We start from the raw sequence: 25,415 nt of genomic DNA, 5'->3' as shown, positions 1-25,415 counted from the left end.
AATTGGAACAAGAGGTTTGGCAATTGTTAATGCTGTAAAGTTACCCATGTATATATCCTGTAAATTAAAGGCTATTAAATTAAAAAAAAAAAAAAAAAAGAATTATCTTGAATAGTTATATTGAAGGGGATAGCTAAGTGTTTCACAGTTGATCATCATTACAATATTGCTGTTACTTTTACACTGTTCTCCTGGTTCTGTTTATTCCATCATTTCATATACATCTCACCAGATTTTTCTAAAACCATCCCTGCTCATCATTTCTTATAGCACAATAGTATTCTATCACAATCACATATCGGAACTTATTCAGGCATCTCCCAATTATTGAGCATTTCCTCAATTTCCAATTTTTTGCCACCACAAAAAGAACTGTTATGAATATTTTTGTATATAAATATTCTTTTCCTTTTTCTTTGATCTCTTAGGGGGTACAGACCTAATAGTAGTTTTGCTAGACATTGTTTTATAGTCCTTTGGACATTGTTCAAATTACTCTCCAGAATGGCTGGACTAATTCATAACTCCATCAACCAAAGCACTTTCTTATTTTCCTTTGGACTTGCTTCTCTGTTAGGAAAAGTACATTCTGAGAACAAGGTTCTCTTATCCTGCAAATCAAACTTTGACCTGAAATTCCAGTTCTTTCCTCCAAAGAGTCTCTACATTGGGAAGAAAATCTAGCTGCCAGTCATGGTGAATTTGTTTTTTCCCAAAATGCTTCAGCTCATCCATCCAATGCTTTCTCCCTTAGTAAAGAGGTTTGAGAATAAATTATAAGCAAAGCAAACAGTAGCTTAAACCCAGGTGATTGCATTGTTTAGCCCATCTGTTAGCAGAGGCTCTGCCATTGTGAAATATCAAGGAAACAAGTCATTTCCTTTCACATTTAGAGATTATGATTAACAAAACAAGTAATTAAAGTGTTTCTAAAACACCCAGTGGACCATGATCATGCCCTACTCAAAAATCTTCAATGGCTCATTATTGACTTCAGGGTAAAATGCAAAGTAATGAGTCTAACATTTAAAGATCTCCACAATATGCATCCCATCTTTCTAGTACTACTTCTAATGTGAGGCTGGTCATCTCATTATCTTTCATAAATTCTCTGTCCCAGCCAAATGAATGCTCTGACTGATCTCCAAATACATCTAACTTTCCTCTATGCTTTTGTACAGACGTTTCCCCCATGTTGAAAGGAACACCCTCCCTCCTCAATTCTGCTTCATAGGACCCCTAGCTTCATTAAAAAGAAGCTCAGGTACTACCCCCTAAAGAAGATATTTCCGACCTCTCAGTTATTAGCATCCTTTCCCTCTTGAAATTATTTTTGTTTATGTTTTCCATTTCCCTAGATCTGCACGTTTTATTCTTTCAGTCTAATGGAAGCTCTCTGAAGGCAAGAATTATTCATTCTATTCTTTGTAACCTAGCTTGACATAAATGTTTAATAAATGTTGGTTGCTTGAATAAAACACACATTTCCAAATTTTTCAGAAAACTCATAAAGAAAGTTGACTAAAGCATGCTGGAGGGTGCAGCAGTTTGCAATACTGAAGGTTGTATCCATAGGAGGAAAAAGGCATAGATCCTTAATACTGAAGGTGACATTCTGTGAATTATAGACTAGACATTAGTTATGTGGCACCGTCCCCTACTAACTCTTGGTAGGAAGGGGAGAAAAAGGGGAGAAGGGAGCAAGCATTTATTAAACACATAATGTATGCCAGGCCCTGTGCTAAACTCTTTATAAATATTATCTCCTTTGAGTTTCACAATAACCTTGGGCAATAGGTATTACTATTACCTCCACTTAGAGCTAGGGAAACTGAGGCAGATAGCGATTAAGTCACTTCTCCAGTCACACAGCTAGTTATGTCTGAGGCTAACTATGAGCTCAGCTTTTCCTGACTCTAGCTCTATTGCTCTATGCACTGTGCCACTTAGCTGCTTAATACAGGGAAAAAATGGTTGGATAACACATCTATGGGCCTTTGATTCCAATTCCATACACATCGCCCTAAACTCATTACTTTGAGAGTGTCTCAGAGAGTTATTCCTCTTAATAAGTAAAGGGTACTATGCAAAGGGTACTAAACTGGGAGACAGGAACTAATTCATACCATCCCAACTTTGCCACTTACTAGGTGACTGGGCAATTGACTTAGTTTTTCTGAGCCTCAGTTTCTTCCCTATAAAATTAAATGATCTTCCAGCTAAGATCCCTTCCAGCTCTCAATGTAGGACTTCATAATCCTCAACTTATGATTCTGTCCTGGACAGAAAGAGTTCATCATACCACAGATACTTACTCTACAGATTCAAAAATTGCAAGGTAAAAGGACAAACAAAATATAAACCCATCCTACTCACCCATCCCCCCAAAATCACAGAATCTTAGAATTTTAGAGCTGGAAGGAACCTCAGAAATCATTTTATTCCAAACTCCTCTTAAAGTGATTGCTTAATTGCCAAACTGGCTTCCCTTTTCTCAATGCTCATTCTTTTTGACCTCTCTACGGAATTGGATGCTTTCCTCCTGTATACTGCTTCTTCTTTGCGTTTTCATGACCCTGCTCTCTTGTTAACCTCCCACTTGTCTGCTCCTCAGTCTCCTTTGCTAACTCATTCATGTCATGCCTTCTGTGCTAATAAAATGTTTAACAACTGATTCTTCAGGGGGAAAATGTACTCATGACACTTTTAAGTTTAATCTGTATGATTAACATTTTATTCATGACTCTTTTAGGTCCAGATGAGCAACAAAACAATAAATCAAGCCCTGATTTGTAGTGGTTGTTGATTTTGCTCACAATAAGCAAATGGGCTTAGAGCCAATTATGAGCTGGCTCCAGAAAACCTCTGATCCCAAGGTTTTGTGTCCTGAGGCTTTTCTTCTTTCTCTTCACACTCTCACATGATGACCTGATCAGCATCCATGAATTTAATTATTATCTCTTCAAAGATAACTCCCAGATCGAAATGTCATGCCCTAGATTCTGTTCTGAATTCTGTTCTGCATCATTCTGGTATAAGCCCACATCACCCCACATTTGGAGTACTGCAATAACCTACATTCATGAATGCTAACTGGTCTCTCTGCCTCAAATCCCTGCAATTCATCCTTCACACAATCGCCAAAGTGATTTTTCTAGGTCTAATCATGCCCCCCCTCTACTTCACAAATACTATTGGCTCCCTATTATTCTTCTAGTTGGCTTCTAAAGTCCTTCACAGTATGGTTTTACTATGCTCAAAAAATTATCAAATTATGCATACTCTTTGACCCAGCATATATTGGCTTATATCCCAAAGAGATCTTAAAGAAGGGAAAGGGACCCATATGTGCAAAAATGTTTGTGGCAGCCCTTTTTGTAATGGCAAGAAATTGGAAACTGAGTGGATGCCCATCAGTTGGGGAATGGCTGAATATGTTACGGCATATGAATGTTATGGAATATTATTGTTCTGTAAGAAATGACCAGCAGGAAGAACCAGTTACACCCAGCAAAAGAACTCTGGAAAATGAGTGTCAACCACTATATAGCATTTCCAATCCCTCTCTTTTTGTCCACTTGCATTTTTTATTCCCTTCTCAGGTTAATTTTACATTATTTCAAAGTCCGATTCTTCTTGTGCAGAAAAATAACTGTATGGATATGTATACATATATTGTATTTGACATATACTTTAACATATTTAACACCTGCCACCTGGGGGAGAGGGTGGGGGGAAGGAGAGGAAAAGTTGGAACAGAAAGTTTTGCAAAGGTCAATGCTGAAAAATTACCCATGCATATATCTTGTAAATAAAAAGCTATTAATAATAAAATAAAATAAAATATAGTGTCCAGACTAGCTCTCTGGAGGATGTCGGGACCAGCCTGAGTCCTTGATCTTTTAGTGAAGAAATGATGAAAACAGGAGAACCACCATGAGGCTGGTCAAGTCTTCTCTTTCTCTATATACTGTTACAATTACATCATTACAGTATACATGTACTGTTTTAGCTTTCTGGAGGTCTTTGGACCAGCCTTGATTTCAGCAGAGTAATCACCATGAGAATAGCCTAGTGATAAAGTCCAAAAGTCTTTATTGTCTCCTTCACAGTCTGTCTCCTTGACTGGGGCTCAGCTAGCTTTCTGGAGGCCCTTAAGACAGCCCTTGGTCTCAGTGGGGGAAGCAGGACAGGCCAGTCAGCTCCAGCTTCTATCTAGTCCTATTCTCTTCTGTCTTCTCCGTGTCTATCTCCAAGTCTGTTTGATCCCTGTTCTAGGTCTGACTCTGACCTCTTAAATACTCTATTACAATTAAATCCATTCATTATATTGAGTATAAGACAATCATTATATCACTAGGGAACCACTATTTGTTATGATTAATTCAATCATAATGAACTAGAGAACTATTAATCACCATGCTAAACTAGATAACCATTGTCTTATCAATTCCCCTGAGTTAACACCCTGTTATAGGCTAAATCAATCATACCGAGTTCCTGCCCTTACTGGATAAACTGGCTTCCCCTTTGTTCCTCCTTATTAGAGGACTCTGACTCCTTCTTTATGATTTTGTATTGGCCGTTTCTCATGCTCTGTCTCTTTACCTCAACCTCACAAAATCCTTTAAATTCCCCAAGACTCAAGCTTCTACACGAAGCTTTTCCTGATCTCAATTACTAAAGGCCCCCCAAAATGATCTAATATATATATTTTGTAATTTATTCTGCATGTTCTTATATATGAATATATGTATACACATATACACATTATCTCCCTTTATGAAGTGTAAGGTATTTGAGAGCAAAGACTGCTTCATTCTTTGTATTTGTATTTCTCACTCTAAGGTACATAGTGGGCATTTAATAAGTATTAGCCAGGTGAAGAGGGGTAGGAGAGGGGAAATTAATGAATCTTACTTTCATCAGAATTGGCTCAAAGAGAAAATAACATACAAACTCAATATGGGTACAAATGTCATATTCTGAAGAAAAGTGGGAGGGAAAGGGCATATGGCAAGAGAGCAGATGATAGAAGAGAGGACATACCGGGGAAAGAGTGGTCAGAAGCAAAACACTTTTGAGGAAGGACAGGGTGAAAGGAGAGAAAACAAAATAAATGGGAGGAACAATTAACAATAGTAATTGTGAAAAGAATTTCAAAGTAATTTCTCTGATGAAAGTCTCATTTCTCAAATGTATGGAGAATTGAATCAAATTTATAAAAAATAAGAGCCCTTCCCTAGTTGATAAATGATCAAAAGATATATTTTATGCCCAAAGGGCTATAAAATCCTGTATACCCTTTGACCTAACAATACTACTACTAGACATGTATTCCAAAATAGATTTTTTAAAAAGGAAAAGGATCTATATGTACAAAAATATTTATAACAGCTCTTTTCTCAGGGCAAAGAAATGGAAATTGAGGAAATGCCCATCTAATGGAGAATGGCTGAATAAATTGTGGTATATGATTGTGACAGAATACTTTTGTGCTATAAGAAATGATGAGCACGATGCTCTCAGAAAAACCTGGAAACTCTTCCATGAGTTCATGAAAAGTGAAATGTACTTTGTACAAAGTAATAACAATGTTGTAGGATGATCAGCTGGAAATGACTTTGCTAATCTCTGCAATACGATGATCTAAGATTACTCTAAAGGATCTAGGATGAAAAAAACTATCCTAACAACTGGAAAAATATTGATTTCTCATGGATAGACTGAGCTAATATAATAAAAATGATAATTCTTCCTAAATCGGTCTACTTATTCAATGATGTATCAATTAAGCTGCCAAAAAAATTATTTTATGGAACTAGAAAAAATAATAATAAAGTTCATCTGGAAGAATAAAAGGTCAAGAATTTCAAGGGAATTAATGAAAAAATATAAACGATGGTGGTTTAGCAGTACCAAATCTAAACTATATTATAAAACAGCAATCATCAAAACCATTTGGTAATGGCTAAGAAATAAAGAGGTAGATCAGTGGAATAGCCTAGATACACATGATACAATAATTAAAGCCTATAGTAATCTAGTGTCTGATAAACCCCCCAAATTCAGCTTCTAGAATAAGAACTCACTATTTGACAAACATTTCTGGGAAAACTGGAAATTAATGTCAGAAACTTATCAAAGACTTACATCTCATACCTTAGTAAAATAGGGTATGAGATATAAGTCTATGATAAGTTTCTTACTAAAATAAGGTCAAAATGGGACATAATTTGGGCATAAAGGATGATACCATAAGCAAATTAGGAGAGCAAGGGATAATTTACTTATCAGATCTTTGGAGAAGGAAGGAATTTATGACCAAAGAAGAACTAGAAAACATTATGAAAAGCAAAATGGACAACTTTGATTACATTAAAATAAAAAGATTTTGCAGAAACAAAACCAACACAAGATTAAAAGAGAAGTATAAAGCTGGGGGGAAAAATCTTTACACCTATTGTTTCTGATAAAGGTTTCATTTCTAAATATATAAAGAACTGTGTCAAATTTATAAGAATGCAAGTCATTCCCCAATTGATAAATGGTCAAAGGATATGAAGAGACAATTTTCAGATGACAAAATTAAAGCCATCTATAGACATACAAAAAATGCTCTAAATCACTATTAGAGAAATGCAAATTAAAATAACTCTCAGGTACCACCTCACACCTCTCAGATTGGCTGATGACAGGAAAATATAATGATAAATGTTGGAGAGGATATTGAAAAACTGGGACACTAATGCATTGTTGTAAAATGATCCAGCCATTCTGGAGAGCAATCTAGAATTATGTCCAAAGGACTATAAAACTGTGCAAACCCTTTGACCCAATAGTGCCATTACTGGGTCTGTATTCCAATCATAAAAGAGGGAAAAGGATCCACATGTGCAAAAATGCTTGTAGCAGTTCTTTTTGTGGTAACAAAGAATTGGAAAATGGATACGCAACAATTAAGCTTTGGTATATGAAAGTAATGTTAACATTGTCGTTTTATAAAAAAAAAAAAAAAAATGATGAACAAGCTTATTTTAGAAAGGTCTGGAAAGATTTACATGAACTGATACTGAGCAAAACAAGCAAAACCAGGAATACATTGTACACACTATCAGCAAGAGTGTAGGATGATCAACTATGAAAGACTTGGTTTTTCTCAGTGATTCAGTGATCCAAAGCAATCCCAATAGACTTTGAACAGAAAATGTCATCTGCATCCAGAGAAAAAACTACGGAGATTGAAGTAAATCAACACATGCTATGTTCATTTCTTTTTTCTGTTGGTTTTTTTTTTCCCTCTCCCATGGTTTTTCTTTTATTCTGATTTTTCTCTCCCAACATGATTCCTAAAGCAATATATATTAAAAATAAATTAATCATTAAAAAAACTTTATCCATACTCAGAAAAAGAAGTGATTGTGTCTGAATATGGATTGAAGCATAATTTTTTAAACTTTATTTTTCTTATAAGTTTTTTTGGGAGAGAGGGAAAAATCTATGCTTTCTTTAGCAAAATGACTTTTATGAAATGAAATATGAAATTTTATGAAATGAAAAACTTTATATGTGACTTCTCAATGGGGAAGAAGGAGGGAGGAAGGGAGAGAGTCTGGAACTCAAAGTTTTAAAAAATAAATATAAACATTATTTTACATGTAACTGAGGGAAAATAAAATATTAAATTTTTTTAAAAAGTGCTAGTCAATTAACAAAACTTATGCCAAAAGAAGGGAAATAACAGAAAAAGGGTCACTGGGACTCTAAAATATATCAATTAACACTGAATACTATACTGCATTGCTTTATACAGTGAATTTATACAAGGGGTAGTAGTAGTAGTAGTAGTAGTAGCAGTAATAGTAGTAGTAGTAGTAGTAGCAGCAGCAGTTGTAGTAGTAGTAAGAGCATCAGTAATAGTAATAGCAGTAGCTGTAGTAGTGTAGTACTAATAATAGTAGTAATAGCATTAGTAGCAATGGTAGTAATCATAATATTAGCAGTAGTGGCAATAGTAATAGTAGAAGCTTCTAACATTTACATAGCACCTACTCTGTACCAAGCACTGTGCTAAACATTTAATAAATATTATCTTATTCTACCCTCATAACAACCTTGAGAGGTAGGTATTATTATGAAATCCATTTTATGTCTGAGGAAATAGTCAAAAACTTGCCAAGTATCCAAGGCCAAATTTGAATGCAAAACCTGCATTCTATCCACTGTACCATCTAGCTGACCCTAAATTACATATATAAATCTGGCTAGCCTTTGGCAAGTGTCCTTTGACATCATAACATGTCATTGTAGGGATCATCTAGTTCCAACTTACTTGTGAAGCCCTGAAAGGTAAGCATTTTGCCCACAAGCACATGGTAAAGCTAAGATCTGAAGCTAGCTCCTTCCACTCTAAACCTACCACTGTACCATGTTGTCTTTTGGTTCATCTCGTTACAGGGAAGTGACAGTGCTGGAATTGAAACGCAAGACTTTTTTACACTTGGATTCAAGGGAGAAGGATTAGGAATGACATTTTCACTTGTATCTCTCAGGCCCATTTTGTGCATCTCCAATACACTTTGATCATGGTATAACGGAAAGAGAAAAAACCTGGATCTAAATCCTAGCTCCTATGTTTAATAATTGTGTGACCCTGAATAAATGACTCTTCTTCCCCAAGTTTCTTCCTGTGTAAAACAAGGATAATCATGCCTACAGCTCTCTACTTACAGGGCTGTTAGAAGCTAGTACTTCATTAACTTTGTTGCATTATAGAAATGAATTATCATCATTATATACTGTTGGACATTACAGTTATCTGTGTGCTAATATTCTGTCCTGCTACAGGACTAGATTTCAGGAAGGCAGGGGCTGTATTACCCGAATTTTGTTGCATCTCTCACTCCCACCCTCACTCACTTTGAACCAAGTTCTGCACAATTTTATGTTTAATAAACCTCTGTTAAATGAATGAGCTAGGTGATATCAATAGATAGAGCACTGGGCCTAGAGTCAGGAAGACTCATTTTAATGTGGCCTTACTAGTTATGTGATCCTGGGCAAGTCACTTCACCCTGTTTGCCTCAGTTTTCTCAGCTGTAAAATGAGCTGCCGAAGGAAAGAGCAAACCGCTCCAGTATCTTTGCCAAGATAATCCCAAACGGTGTCACAAAGAGTAGGATTTGACTGAACAACCACAAAATGAATGAATACTTTTATAAAATATATGAAAGCCACCCTACTGGAAAGGATTGCAAGTGAGTGAGAAGTCAAGCTGGGCTAAGCCCACCTCTTTACCCACACATCTCACCAGTTACTCCAAAAGAAGTTTAAAAAAAAAAAAAAAAAAAAGGCCTGGTTGACAAAGATAAAATGTAAAAGGAGACTGGAACTAACAATGTCCAACAACAGACTTTCTATCTGAAACATGGAAGGAAAAAAAAAAACCAATACAGAAATCATCTAAACCAAACCCCCTCATTTAAACACTAAAATTAGGGCTAAAGAATGTAACTCCTCTGGGTTGGAATCCCAGACCAGGTACTTGATACCTGGTTTAACATTGGCAAAACAGTTCAACTATTTCCTCACCTGTAAAAATGAGAGGTTTGTTAGATGATTTTAAAGATCACTTTCAGTTCTAAATTCTTATTTCTCAGATACAGACCATTCTGCCCAGAGAGGGGTGTAACTTCAATACACGGTTTCTATACATGTTTCACACAATTAGAAATCCTGAAGATTATGGGCTCCATCACTGCCCCCAAAGCCCTACTGGGATTATGCATAACATTCACTCTCAGTCTCCTTCCACAGAGATGGCAACTGAATTCCCCTGGCTTATCACCTACAGCAGCAGAAAATTGCAAGAAAGATTCAAACCTTATATTCCAAAGTCATATCATAAAAAGCACATTTTATATTCTCACAGCACTGAGGGGAGACTTAGAGATCATCTTGTCCCAACGTTTTCATTTTAAAGAGAAGGAAACTGAGGTCCCTGGGAGGAAGGGGTACCTCACCTAAGGTTAGACTGTAGCAGAGTCAGCTCAGATTATGTGTGTGTGCCCACATCAAACCACATGGAAACCCAACTAAAGCAGGAGATAATGAATGGGGAAGCTTATACAATGTCTTTAATCACAGAAACTGAGTTTGAATACTGACTACTGCTTGTGACATTGGAGAAACTGCTCCCTCTTTTTGAAACTCCGCATTCATTCTCTCTCCCTATGAAGGGCCAAGCTGAATACCATGGCTGGGATTCTGTGTTGTTCTGCTTATTCCAAAGCCCTGCCTTTGGTTCACTGATCCTGGGAAACCTACAGAGGCAGTAACTAGTAGACTCAAGTCGTAACTGGATCTCGGCCCCTTGGGGGTAGGAGGATGTCACAAGGCTGCCTTAAGTAGTTATCCCAAGGTAGGTCAGAACAAGACCTTCCTCCCCGAACTTCCTACATCTGCTGCCTTGTCTCCTCCCAAACAGATGTGCTTTGGAAACCACAGCCCTCAGCAACCCACGGCCAAAAAGCTGAGCCTCTTGCCTGTTCAAGAACATCCCATTTCCTGGCACCAGGGCACAGGCCCTTAGGACCCTGCAACCGGGAGAGGAGGTGCTCTAAGGAATCTGGGACACCGGGAGGCTCTGCTCGGCGCAGGCCTCAGTGCCGGGAGCTGTCCCGGCGCTCCTGGCGCGCGGGCCCACACTCACCCTAGAATCTGCCGCTGCAGTAACCCTCGGCGGCGCTGGGCAGAGGGCTTCCTCGGGGGCGGGAGGAGAAAGAGGAGGAGGACGAGGAAGAGGAGGAGGAGAGGGGAAGAGGAGGAAGAGGGAGGAAAGGCCACCGCAGGGAAGCCGAAGGCCGGTCCTGCTGAAGGTACAAACTCGTGTGCGCGCCCCGGCCCGACCTCGCCAACACAGCAGGAAAAGCTGACTTCCTATCAGCGCAGCGCTGGTCTCTAGTTACTGTTACCTTGCGAGTCATCCGGCATGTGACTCCCCTGCGTACTCCCCAAAGCATTGCTAGCACTGTCTCTTGCTTTTGCGATCTCAGAGGCCGGATTCACGGCCAGGTCATCTTGTTGCAACACAGGCACTCGCTTGTGCAATCTCGTGGGTATTCACCACGCGGGTCCCATCCCTGACAAGGACACTATACAAAACACCTAAGTAGGATACTAGAAATCATAGGAGTTCAAGAGTCCTTCAAGGTCATGGAATCAAACCCCATTTACCCCTTCATTTCTCGAAATTGGACATTGAGGCACCAAGAATGACAGTGGCTTAATTCAAACAAATATTTAATGAAGCACTTATTAGGTACTGAGTCCACTGTGCAAAAGCACTATGTATACAAAGACAAATAAAAATAATAACAGGCATTCATAAGATGTTTTACAAACACTATGCCATTTTATCTTCAAAACACCCCTGGGAAATAAGTGCTATCAATATTTCCATTTTACAGATGAGGAAATTGAGGTTAGATAACTTGCCTACTTCCCAATTATGACAAGAGTGCTACACAGGAAGTCTATAGACTTGTGTCTTCACTTGACTCTTCCTCACTGCATAATCTTAGATAACCATTTCCACCTTCACTATAGATAGGTTTTTTTCTTCATAATTATGAAACTCTCCAGCTCAACATTTCTGTATTCTTAACCTTCTTCCAGAAGAAAGAAAGAAAGAAAGAAAGAAAGAAAGAAAGAAAGAAAGAGAGAGAGAGAGAGAGAGAGAGAGAGAGAGAGAGAGAGAGAAAGAAAGAAAGAAAGAAAGAAAGAAAGAAAGAAAGAAAGAAAGAAAGAAAGAAAGAAAAGAAAGAAAGAAAGAAAGAAAGAAGAAGAAAGAAGAAAGAAAGAAAAGAAAAAGAAAATAATAATTCTGATATTAGAGGAATAGTTCCTAGTGACTAAATTTCAGACATCAACTCCATTCAATTCAATAAATGTTTACTGGGATCATTCATTAAATGATGACTGGAGCATGAAGAGGGGGATAGAGGCATGGACTCCTGGGGTACAGACCTCTATAGTTCTCACATCATACTTTTATCCAAGAGTATACTGATAAATGTACAAATGAAATGTTTTTAAGTCTAATTTACATTATTAATATTTTCCCTATCACTTTATTAAATTCAGACAATCAACAAATAATGAATCAAGTCCTGATTTGTAGAGATTGATAATTTCTAAGAAGTAAAAGAAAATTTTACAATTGGCACTCCTGAACTAGTTGTGGTTGGCTCCAGCAGTCCTATCCTCAAAAGGTTTCCACCCATTCTGTTTACATGACATATAGCTTTACTTTTCAGTTGCAGAGGTGAATAGCAATCTTCAAGAAGATTAAGTAACTGTTAGGGATTGGAAATTGAGTAGTGATTCAAGAGATTTCACATATGGTGCAAAAACATTTAGCCAGGCTGAACAAAATAGAAAAAAAATAGAATGGGGGAAAGGGAAGGAGCTACAATGTTAACATTTTTTATTTAACATTTATGCAGCTATTTTTTTTAAAGACATATTTTGACATAATTATCCCTTCAAATCCCTTCATTCCAAATAATCTTACTCATCTCAATCCTGTTTTCTTCATAAAAACTTATCTGATAACCTTCATTAATCTTCCTGTCCTCCAAACTTTTGCAAGGCATATTCTGCACCAATACTGAGTTTATGACAATAGACCAATCTTCTCCCTAATCAGAACATCCTTAAGAGCCAGGGCAGACTATGAAAAAGGCACGCAATATGTATTTATTAGGTAATTATATTACTTCCCATTGAGTGAAGGAAGGGTGGGGAAAGGCATGGAGGAGCAGAGAAGTGGTAGCATTTGACTAAATCTGATGAATGATTAATTCCCTTATCAATGGACTTGGTGAAGATCATTTTAGTTGAAAAATTTTCTCATTCTAACCTGGTCCAAAACTCAGTCAGTTTTGGGGCTTTCCTATTGCAGTCTCCTATAAAGTGGGTATTCTGCAAAGATCTAAAATTCGGCTTCAGAGTGTAACTGGCCTCTATTACCAATAAACTAGTTAATGACTTTAACAGAGAGGCCTAAGGAACGTGAGCTGGACAAACTTTGGGAAATAGTGAACGATAGAAGGGTATATGGTATGTCATGATCCATATGGTCATAATTGAACAAAAACAATAAAAGATATACCTAAGGCCTACATGAACTTTATTATTACTTATTTTATTTTTTTTTTTCTTTTGCTGAGGCAATTGGCTACATGAACTTTATTCTGAAATAGTCAGGGCCCAGAGGACAGTAGGAGATGCAGTCTGAGAGGTGATTATACAGAGTGGATTCTCATGTTTTTGGCAGAATGAAAAAAAATCTTATTAAGATTCCAGACCTATCAATTTTGCACTCATTAAAAAAAAAAAAGTTGAATATTCTATAACTGATCTTATTACTGATCAAATAATCTTTTAACTAAGCATATATATTTTTTTCTTTCTACTTTAAAATCCCCAGAAAACAATAATAAATGATGAGGCACCCTTCCAAAGAATGTCCTCAAATCAGGGTCAATTCATACTGACCTTCCTTAGGTTTGTCCCCAGCAATCATTCTTCCCACTCCCCAAAACAAAACAAAGAGAGCCCAGGAGCCCTGGTTCTGACTTCTAACAACCTAGAATTGGAAACATGGTTGTTGACATTTTTTTTAAGTTAAAGTAGCAGTTAACAACAGTAACCATGCTAGTGTCTTACAGGTCTCCCCTCCACACAACCAGCTTTGTCAAATCCTTCTAACCAGTTGCCTTCCAGGATTTCAAAGGCTAAGTGAGGTCAGCTCACTGGAAAAAGAAAAAAATAATACTCTTGAATATGCCAATTTCTATTAAACAGAAAGGTTTAAAATAATAGCATAAGAAATTTATCAAACAGTACTTTTATCAGCTATAATGGACTGTTTCCAATGTAATCATGGTTAATGCAATAATAACTAATACAAGGTCATATATGAGTAATGGCTAATACAAAAGTATGTGTAGTTTTCAGTTTTTATTAAATTCAGAAGCATAAATGCTAAAAGAAATTACAAAATTATTTAAATGATCATTTACAATTTTTAAAATATTGGTGTTAAGATTAAATAAATATAATTAGACATGCTAACCATTGTCATAATCGATTTGCAGATTTTGTCAGTTTTCATTAGATGCTGCTCAGTTTCTAAAAAGTTTGAAGTTGTAATTCTAGCCTTAAGATCATCCAAAGATAGATTATGAGGGTTTAATGCATGTATAATAGTTTTGACAAGACCTCAGAAGAAAAAGCTTAATAGAGATAGATTAGGTAACCAAAGTGGTCAAGCAATATTCATGAAACTATCACACATTCAATGTGTGATGGCAAGTTGCCCCATCATCATAGATATAAAATTAAATATTTATAATGCAAAATTCATAAAATCAAATAAGTAAAAAAAAATTAAAATAATGTATTTTGTAAGTCTGTAGCATTTACACTCCTGAAGGTACTAAAATTTAAATCTGCATCACGATTCTGGGTGTATAATAGGAACTTGAATATTAACTTTTTTTATAAATTGTGGACTTTTTAGGGGCAGCTAGATGCCACAGTGGATAGAGCACCAGCCCTGAAGTCAGGAGGACCCTAGTTCAAATCTGACCTCACTTAACACTTCCTAGATGTGTGGCCCTGGGCAAGTCACTTAACCCCAATTGCCTCAGCAAAAAAAAGAAAAGAAAAAATTGGACTTCTGGTATGCGAAGGTAGTAAGATCCTTAATTTCTTCCTTCAGAGATCCTATGAACAACTGCAGGATATCATCATTTGGATTTGTGTAGGTCCTTCTCCTGTATCTGGAATGGACTGCTTTCCTATCTCCAATTACTAAAAATTTTCCCTTTCTTCTTCCCTGAGCCCAGCTTAGGCATCATCATTCCCTAATATCCCCAACTAGTATTTGTTCTTTCTCTTTTCAAACACTGTGTGGAATTTCAAGGCACTTATTACACTGATGTGGTGCAGCTTTTAGGAATCATATAATAGAAATGCTAATAGGAGTAGAGACCTTAGTACTTTTCAGGAAACTCAAAGGCCTTGAGAATGATGTAGCCACCTTAGGAATACAGTTATTGAGAGTGATATGGCAGAACCTTGGAGAATGTGTGTGAAATAAAGGGAGTTGGGCCTGGTAAATTTACTCCACTATCTTTTAAGGATGGCTGGTTTGTCATCCAAAAGTCTGGGCTACTATCTTGCACCTGGAGTCGATGAGCACTTGTGAGTTTCATGAAAAAAACAAAGGGGGTTGTTGTTAGTCCCCATTACCAAACTTCCCATCAATCATTGAACTCCAATCTCGTGTTACTGTACCCACTCTATTCCTTATTCCACATTACCAAGTTCCTCTAAATTTACCTGCTTGCTCCTTGTTCTTTACTATAAATTGGCATTACAATTATAATAGTCTGCTCTTGACTTAAGACATCTCAACCTCCAAATCCTTTTGGGACACCTGTATTACCAGCCCAGAATACCATTATCTTGGGACTCCCTTGAACACCAACATTCTTTCTTGAATATCATTTGTGTGTTTTATCTTCAGTCTATAAGCTACTTGAGAGCATGGACCATTATTGATTTCTCAAGTGCCCATTTGCTATAAATATTTCATGACTTGTGTGATAAAATCTTTTGCTTTCACTGAAAGAGTTACCAGGCTTGAGAAGCAGGGGTTTCCAAGTTTATAGAAGCAATTGTTATAAATTTTATCATTCTTAACAACAAAAATATTATTTTAAATCCAGGTTCTCCAACTTCAAGTTAAAAGAAATAGTATCTTAGGTAGAATTCCTGTAATGCATTGAATTTGGCATGCAAAAAAAAAAAAAAAGATTGTTACATAGTGGGTATATTACAAAGGAATCATGATGAAACATATTATTCACTTTCTGATATAGTCTTAAAACATAAAATTACAAATGGAGACAAAATTTTTGGACATGGTTTTGACTAGAAATGTTTCAAGGTTTTTCTCCCAGATTATTTTTGTTGGGGGGAGGGAGGGAAGTTACATTTTAAAAAAAAAAAAAGTGTATATATTATGCAGTCACTGTTTACATGTCTATGTGTATATAATATACACATTTGTGTATACATGTACATATATGTATGTCTTGCAATTGCCTAAATTTCTACCAGAATGACCCATTAGTACTTCAATTTTAAAATTTACAAATCTGAGCTTATCTTTTTCCCAAAACCTTTCCTCACCAAATGCCAATAGCATCACCATTTATCCAATTTTCTATACTTATAACCTGGGAGTTTAATTCCCCCTCCTTCTTTTCTCATTATCTGTTAATTCCACCAAAAAACCTCCATCATGTCTTCTATTCCCAAAGTTGCAATCCTTATTCTGTACTTCTTCCCATTTCTACTCTATCATTACTCCCAATTTGTCTTTCAGGCCTCCTTTAATCCTAGATCTCTGCTCAAGTACTACTTTAATTCTTAATTTTTGCTGGCATGTAATCTTGAAGCATTTCATGTTTGTCAAGTTCTGGCAAATTCTACCAATTTGGAAAGACTGATTTAGATTGATTGACAATATAGGTTGCCCACCACATAGCCTACTTATGTCTGGATAAATTCATCATCTGGTAGTCAACCACCAAATAAATTATTATTTTGCCCACAACCCATAACTCATTAAATAAAAAGGAAACCTACCACTTACCTCCAAATGAACTTAACAATGCAGAGACATGCACTTTTAGAAATAGCCAATGTGGAATTTTCTTTTTTGCCAGATTATATATATTGGGGAATTTTCTTTAATTTGCACAATTGGGAGAGGCCAAATCAAAAATTTTAAAAAGCTTCCTTGAAAAATGTTTAACATTGGTGACATAAAAATGGCAAAAATAAATTGAGGCACAAACTGTTATCAGCTGGTTTAAAATGCTTGCTACAAGTTTAAAACTTTAACCTTCCAATTCATTTTCTCCCATTGAACTCTCTCCTAGAGCTCTCTTCCAGCTTTCACCCAAATTATTTTACACTTCCCAGAAAATTCAATGAACTTTTTATTTAGCATGGCAATAGTCTTCCTACCTCCATATTCCTTGACTGATTTGTTTAAAGCTTCCTTCAGCTCTAGAATGCTATCTTGAGTTACTACTAGGCTGATTTTTATTTCCCATGGATCCACTTAGGGATTTAAGCTCCTCTGATTTTTTTCTTTTCTCTACTAGGCCAAAACAACTGTTACTTCCCAAACTACTCAAGAATATTATAGTATCTTAAATAAGAGGGCCTTTAAGGACCATTCAGCTTTTTATGATGAAATGACTATCCCAAGTTCACATAACTAGGTCCTTGATCATCCTTGGCATCCTGCCTGAACTAGAGAACAAAGCTTCTCCTTGGATAAAGGTGCACTGAAGACATGTCTATTCTTGTCAATGGGATAAAATATATAAGAAACACCCTGGAGTATACTTTCCCTTTACCCGACACAGAAACTTATTTAAAAAAAACTTTTCCCCCTATAATTGAAGAATATACCTTGATATACCTCCTCCCTCTCCAAAAGACAAAAACTAGGCATAGATTCAGAAAGCCTTTATTAATCAATTACTGTTTTTGTAGATGTCAGGCATCTTACAAAAAGAAAGGTTAGCCAAAAGCATGGTAACCACTATTCAAATTAGATTGTTGAAAAGGATTAACCACTCCTTCCCCCATTTACCTTCTCTGAGCCTTTGTTCCCTCAACCAGGAATATTCATAATTCCATTACCTACACAAGATTTCAAAGAGCTATATAAAAGTGAATGCTATTATATATAGTTAACTCATCCATGTCAATGTACAATATTGATGTGCATATATATAAAAATGGAGAATAATCTACCCAGAAGGGCATCATGACTCTACCCACTAAGAAGCAAGGTTGGGCTTATTTTTAAGCAGAGAATTAAAGCACAAACCCCAGTGCAGTACCTCTACTCAGCTACATTTGAGAAAAAAGTTTATGATAGACAAGTTTTCCTGTTCTATCCACAACAGCAGTTTCCCTGCAGTACAGCTGTATTGGAGTTTAGGACACTGGAAATTAGGCAACCATAAACTTAGAAGAGGATTTAGACCCTAAGCTGAATGGCACCCAAGGTGATCAGATGATTAATCTGTTTCCTGAATATTTGGGCTTAGGATCACAGGTTTTTTCAATTATGTTTGAGGCATTTGACAAGTGAAATATAAATTAATTAGGATGGCCAAGATTTGGAAGCAAATGAATAAATTTTGTGTCATTATTTATTTGAATTGATATAAAGACAGAATTATGGCATTTAGCAGATGTGAAAGAAATTGAATGATGCCTTTCCTTTATATTTTTTGGGGAGAGGGGTGAATTAAGAATAAGTGGTCTTTAAGGGGGATAAGAAATAAAAGTTATTGAATGTCAATAGGTAGATATCTGAGATGGACCAATGCAAATTCCACAGGTCAAACAATTCTCACAGGGTTATTTGGGGGGAAAGGAAGGGGGGAGGGGAACTATTAGCAAATAGATTTCAGACAAATGCTGACTTGCATCTGTAAGAGTTTCTTCATCAGAAATTCCTTACATTAATTAAGAAGAAGAGGTCTAGCCTCTATCCCTATCCTACTGGCCAAACTATAGCACAACTACCTTCAAATGATTCATGGGCCTATCTATACAACACTCATTTAAGACAGTGTGATCCTTTTTAGAGAATCATAAAGCTAGAAGGGGTTATCTAGTGAGTTCTCTCCAGAGGAATTAGAAAATTAAAGCTATGGAGAGATCCAAAGCTATCAAGTATTAAAAACTTCTGAGATCCCAAGTTCAAAGTTACACCAGTGACAGTTCTAAAACTCCTGAGATTTGTGAAGATGTTATTAATATAACAGAAGATTCTTCTAATGTAATAGCCTTCTCCTAGCAGGGTGGGTCAGCACAAAATGAGATTTTCTTTAAGAAACCCCAAAGAATTCCAGTGTGTTCTCCATCAATGAAAAAATTGAACAATTGCAAAATAATTCCTTGAGGACTGGCCAGTACCTATAAACTTTTGTACCTATAACTTTAGTGCCTGCCTCACAGCACCCAACACAATGCTGAGAGAATGGAAGCTCAATACTTGATTAACTCCAGTGACCTATACATAATACACTTACATGCCTATAGATGGCATGAGGCTACCACAGGAATTAAACATTTAGAACACTAGAAACCACTTTGCAAATTAAACAAGACATCAAAAGTCAGTAATATGGAGGATCCATGAGAATATGTCAATAGATTAACATGTACTAGAAAAATTACTTCCCCTCCCGCAAACAATGCCTACAATGCACATTTTCTAAAGGTTTTGGGGACTATTAATTTTCCAAACAACATATTATATAGGGCAACTGGCTTCTTTGAATTATTTCTTTAAAAACACATGAGCCAAAGGAAAAGATGCAAGGTAAGGAATGTTAAATAGTCTTTACTTTCAAGTGACCATCCCCATTCTAAATGTAACAAGTTATTCATAAGCACCCAAGTTCCATCAGCTGGTACTCTTTCATCAAGGGTAACTGAAAGGATTCTAAATGACTATATCAGCAACATTATTATGCTAAACCCATCTTGATAGGGCTATTTGAAGAATGCCCATTGCTTCCCAATGTTTCATTGATGTTTAATATAATGAAGCTCTAGAGAATGCTACATAAAATTGTATAAAATTTTTAACTCCTTTCTTTAAGGAATTTTCTTCATCACTAAAACCATCCAGGGAGGTAGCATTCTCCAGCTTACCAACTAAAAAGCACAAAAAAAGCTGTACTCACAAAATGAGTTTGTATGAAATAAAAGATAAGAATATTCACTCTTTGGACGAGCTTCCAGTCTGTATGAAGTCAGATTCTTCAGACTCCAAAAAGATTAAAGTACCATACCAAATACTATACAGAAATAATTTAAAATCTTTATACAAGAATGGAATTGCAGCACGACTAAAGCTTCACATTCTACAGTAGGACAACTGAACCGCCAACCTATCTATCGAATATGAGCTTATTTCTTTTATCCTATCCATTTATACGGTAGTTTTCATGGATTTCTGGATGGATGTCACACACAAAAGCCAACAGGTTTTCCAGGACTTCCTCCCTATTCTTCTGGAAGTGGTTCTGGAGGACAGACATCTTCTCCAAGGTTTCTTTCTCTACTTCAGAGCTGCAACTGCCATGGCTACCAAGAGCCTGTTGGAGAGGAACAGAAAACAACTGTCAAGCTTATAAGAAATAAATCTAAAAAGTGCCTTGCTTAATCTAAAGAAAAACTCAATTTTACCAATAATATAAATAATTCAGCAATAAGCACTTTTAACAAACACTTTCCTTCTACTTTCTAGTTAATATCTTAGTATCAAATGCTGGAGGACTTGAGACAGCTAAAATACCAAATACACATTGCAATATAAATTTGTACTGAAGGGGATTTCAGTTTCTACAGTTAAGTCTTTTTATACTAAGTGAAAATACTCAAGAAATAATAAAAAGATGTGACTATTTTTTTAGGTACACATCTCAATCCATCCAATCACAAAAATATCCCTCTCATCATCTGCCAATTTCAAAACATCATTCCAAGTAAGGTCCTTAAACCATAATCCCAGCAAATATCAATTATATGAATTTAATTATCAATTTTGGGGAGACAAAAATAATTCTTGGATATAGACAATGTTAAATAAAAGACTAAAAACATCCATGAACTTAGGCTACCACCATCAATGAGAACACTAATTAGGCTAGTAGCTTACAATACTATTAAGGGTTTATATTTTCTACTCAAGAAAAAATCCTAAATTCAACAGCTCTCAACCATACCAATAACCCCAACAGTCTCAAAATATATCTTAGTCACAAGGCCAAGCACAGTAGGGGATAGGGGCTGCCTGATGATGAACCATAAACTTATTACATGTCCTACAGAAATGGTATCAACAATAAAGCCTTCATGTAATTAAGGAAAATGTTCTAGAATCCAATATTATAATATCTTGAGTTTGAAATTTTTAAGTCATGCTCTCAAATTTTAATACCAACATTTTTGTTTGTATTGTTTGTTTAATACCAACATTATTTGTTTGTATTGCCCCCCCCACACCCCGAGGCAATTGGAGTTAAGTGACTTGTCTAGGGTCACACAGCTAGGAAGTACTAAGTGTCTTGAGGTCAGATTCGACCTCAGGTCTTCCTGACTTCAGAGGTGGCGCTCTATTCACTGTGCCACCTAGGCGCTCCCAATACCAACATTTTTAAAAGAAGACAATTCTGTCAATTTTATGAGTAGTATAATCTTACTACATCTTTTTAACCTATTCAGTTCCAGTGATGGTCTCACCCTCAGAACTAAATTTAAAAAAAAATAAATAAAAATAAATAAATAAATAAATAAATTTTCTTGTGATTGTGGCTTAAAACAAATAACTCTGACACTGACAAAGCTCATCTGATTTTCATTAGCAGGTTGGGCAAGCATCCTTCTAAATAGAAGGACAATGGTATGGTTTCCACATCAGAAGACTAAGGGAGGCAACAACAAAATGGGAACCAACCGCAGCTTCTTTGGCTTTAAACTCTCTCTCCCTCTGGAGTCGATACTGCTCAATCTCAGCCTGTGCTTCTTCTTTTGCTTGCTTCAGTCTCCGGTTCTTTCCTGTTTTCAAAGGAAAGAGTTGCAAAAGAAAGACATTACAAGATAGAAAGATTTTTAAATATTTTGGTGATTTTTAACAGGAAGCAAAAAAGTACTAGAATAAGACCATAAGACATGCAAAGACCAAAGGGAAGGCTCATAAATTTAGTAGCAAGGACCCTGAGATACCTTCAAATTTAATTCCCTCATTTCCTGAATAGGGAAATTGAGGCAAATAGAGGCTTGGTGACTTGTCCGAAAACAATGCTAATGTCTGAGGCAATACCCAAACCGAGATCTTCCTGTCTCTAAGTCTAGTCTTTTATCCAACATATCATGCTGCCTCTCGAGGAGACAGGACTCATACAATTAAAGCCCTGGCCTGGCTGGGGCCTTATTTTCATGGGGATAAACATTAGGCTTCATGCATAGTTAAGATTATGTACCAAACCCTTTTGGGAAGGTCACTACATTTTCTCTAATCCTACTGTCCAACTGCTCTTTCTATTATTAAAGATGGCTTGTGGGTTTCTTCCCAGAGTGCTCCTCTCCAACCCTAGTCAGTGCAAATTTCATAATTCAGGCAATTTGTCTTCCAAAGTTCTTTTCAAGGCACATTGAAGACGAAGTAATAAACATCCCTATCTGTACTAATTCTATTCAGTTTCTCAATGGACAATTCTATATTCAATCATTCCCAAATGCTTGTATGGCATATCATTATTGCTTTACAGCAACACTCCCTCAAATTAATCTCCAGATATTTTTAAAAAAACAAATAATTAGAAAGAAAATGAAAACAGAAAGTTTTCTTAGGCCTGACTTTCTATCATGTCAAACTTACATGGAATAATACTTATTTTCAACCCTGAAATAAACTGTCTGGTAGTACTGGACATGAAAGTAAAAAGAAGAGAGAAATTCTTGGCCCATAATAATTTTCCAAAGGCAATAAAAGGGCCTTGGAGCCACTCATTTTATTGAGTGGCTTTTGTTTGTTCTTTTAACTTAGGTCTGTATATTGTTTCATTCGATGACACTAAGTTGTCAGCTGGGAACCAGGAAATCAAGCTCTAAAGGGGAACTAGGGCTATAATTTGGCAACTCATCATAGACCTCCTCCTTTCTCTGAAAGCTATAGTTGTCCTTTCCCTTGGGAGTCCTGGAATCTCCTCCAATCTTTGTCATCTTGTCTCTCCCTTATTTCTGGGGTCCCTATATGTTTCAGAGACTAACACACTTACTGTTTCTCTCTCATCCTTGTGTGTTTCTTTTTCCATTGTTTCTCTCTGGCACAATCCTTTTGTCTCCAGGTTTTTCACTTCTTTGATTCCTGGCTTGCTTTTTTCCTTGTGGTAGGCCCTCCTCAACTGCCTGAGTTTTTCTGTCCTTAGTCCCTTCCAGCTTATCTATGAAATTCTCAAGTCTTCTCTCTTTGCTTGTCTCTAGGTATCACAAAACAAAAACCTTTGCCCCTCCCCCTCAGTTGATTTCCCCATTTCTATTACTGGCACCATCATCCTCTTCTTAGTCATTCTATCTCAAAACCATAAGTCATTATAGCCTTTCTTCCCTTAACATGCCACAATCACCTGCTCACTCACCAAGTTCCATCTACTCCACTTCAGCAATACCTCTTCCCACTATCCCTTCCTTTCCATTCCCACCAGGTTCAGGCCCTCTTTATCAATCATATCAGAAATATCTTTTTAAATGGTTCTCTCCTTCTCAATCCATCCTAACGTTGCTACTAGAATAATCTGTCTAAAGTATATACCTCACTCCCCAACTCAAAAAGTCTGAATGACTTCCATTTTTCAAGGGGACATAAATACAAACCCCTTTAGCCCAATATTCGATGTTTCCCACAATCTACATTTCTTCTTATGTCTTATCCTCTTCATTTGAGCCAAATGCACTATATATTCTGATCTCTGAAATATGCCTGTGGCAATTCCTTAATGTCCTTACTTCCTAACCGCAAATCCTCCACAGATCTCTCTTATCTCCTGTTCTGGAATAGCAAATCCCTCTATACCTTTCCAGTGGGCAGCTAGGTGTCAAAGTGGATAGACATCTTCCTGACTTCAAACCTAGCCTCAGACACTCACTAGCTGTGTGATCCTGGGCAAATCACTTGACCCCCTTGGCTTCAGCTTCCTCATCTGTAAAACGATCTGGAGAAGGAAATGGTAAACCACTCCCAGAATCCAAATGGAGTCATAAAGTCTGACACGACTGAATAATAACAACACCTTTCTGATACACTAATGAATGTATCAATTCATCTTTATTAATTAATTAACATAATTCCTAATTATTAATTAATTTATTAATTGAGTTCCTTACCTCTTCCATAAAAAATTCTCAAGATCTAAGGGAGAAAAAATATTTTGTACATCAGAAAGTCTCTGCAGACCCCGAGGAACTAAGATTAGGGTGCAAAGAAATCTCAGTGACCAAGTCCTAGTGAAACGGACAACCATCAGCAGTTGTTTCGTTTTCAACCCACAGTAATTTTAGGGCTGTATGTGAATTGTGACTAAAGGTCTGAAAAATGAGCCGAGAGGCGAATTAGCCCTCTGCAGTACTCAATCATTGCACTCACCATTCGGAACTACAAGCAGGTAGGGACTGGAAACCAGAATTCTACCCTTCAACAAGGGCGTAGAACAGTGGCAATTGTTTCTGCTTAAAGTCATGTACAAAGACTCCAAAATCCTTTATTTATGCTAACTGACTAACTGAGACTCGTGGATTCTCTCTCTCCCAGAACGACAGAAAGGAGAATCCTGGGAAAAACGCCGATACGGGGCTTTAAAGCTCGGAAGGCGCTTTCCCCGTTTCTGAGCCTCCAAAGCTCCGCGGATGGCGGACATCGTTCTCACTTTGCTGCTCAGACAGGCTCAGAAAGGTTAAGTAACTTGGACACGATCACACAGAACAAGAAGCTGCACCTGACTTCCGGGAAGGCGCCCAGCTTCCCAGCAGAGAAGGTCGCTCCCTAGCCACAGTTTCGGTGCTCTTCCCCCGTCCCTCCCGCCGCCCTCGGTGCCGGCCCCGCCCTGCCCTTTCCCCCGGAGGCCGGGCGGAGGGGGGTCAGCCGCGACCTCCCGGATCTCAGCCGCCCTCCCGACTCGCCCTCCGATGCTCACGCCCTAGTCCCCTCCCCGCGCACCGACCCTTGCCACAGCCAGCCCCATGGAGCAGCCCTGACTCCCCCTCCGCCCTCCAGGCCCCCCGCTCCCCGGCGCCGCCGCGGCCGCTCACGTTTGCGGGCCTCAGAAACCTTCTCCGCGGCGCGCTTCTCCGCCTGCAACAGCTGCTGGATGCCCTGCGACTGACTGGCCATGGCGACGCCGACCCCGCTAGGCCTCAACAGCTCCCGGCGCTGCTTCCTGCACTTCTGCCCCGCCGCTGGTCAGCTGACCCGTCCCACCCACAGCGCGGCCACGTGAGGGCCGGCAATGACGCGCCGTGCGTTCAGAGGCGACGCCCCGCCCACTCGCGCTCTGGGATAAATGATTGGCTGTTGAAGGAGGGGCGGAGAAAAAGCTTCCTTCCCTCTCGCCTCTAGCTTGGGCTTTTCTGGACCTGCGCGAGCACTTCTCTTCCTCTCCGGCACATCCCACCCTTGGCCGCTGCAGAGACGGGCGGTGTTCCCTAGTGCAGTCGCGCGGGACCTTGAGAGCATCTAA

At 37.7% G+C, this 25,415-nt stretch overlaps 2 protein-coding genes across 3 annotated transcripts in view; both read right to left on the bottom strand.

The window, feature by feature from the left end:
- The window catches only part of TMEM268 (transmembrane protein 268), a 34,946-nt gene extending 23,215 nt beyond the window's left edge, over nt 1-11,731 (bottom strand). Inside the window, exon 1 of one of the 2 annotated variants that reach the window (XM_031954180.1) lies at nt 10,974-11,731. The gene's annotated coding sequence lies outside the window, so the exon portion shown is untranslated. The other variant, XM_012553654.3, reaches the window with a different exon arrangement.
- A 4,522-nt stretch (nt 11,732-16,253) lies between these two features.
- ATP6V1G1 (ATPase H+ transporting V1 subunit G1) lies at nt 16,254-25,179 on the bottom strand. The gene is made up of 3 exons (XM_003757067.4): nt 24,988-25,179; nt 21,638-21,738; nt 16,254-20,276 (listed from the first exon to the last, which is right to left on the bottom strand). Exons 1-3 carry the CDS (start codon nt 25,067-25,069, stop codon nt 20,103-20,105), a joined length of 357 nt encoding a protein of 118 aa, XP_003757115.1. The 5' UTR covers nt 25,070-25,179; the 3' UTR covers nt 16,254-20,102.
- Between the last annotated feature and the right edge of the window lie 236 nt (nt 25,180-25,415).

This window comes from Sarcophilus harrisii, chromosome 2, assembly GCF_902635505.1.
Source record: "Sarcophilus harrisii chromosome 2, mSarHar1.11, whole genome shotgun sequence".
In the NCBI taxonomy this organism is placed as follows: Eukaryota; Metazoa; Chordata; class Mammalia; order Dasyuromorphia; family Dasyuridae; genus Sarcophilus; species Sarcophilus harrisii.
The sequence above is the reverse complement of the archived record's forward strand: the minus strand, read 5'-3'. Positions and strand labels throughout refer to the sequence as shown.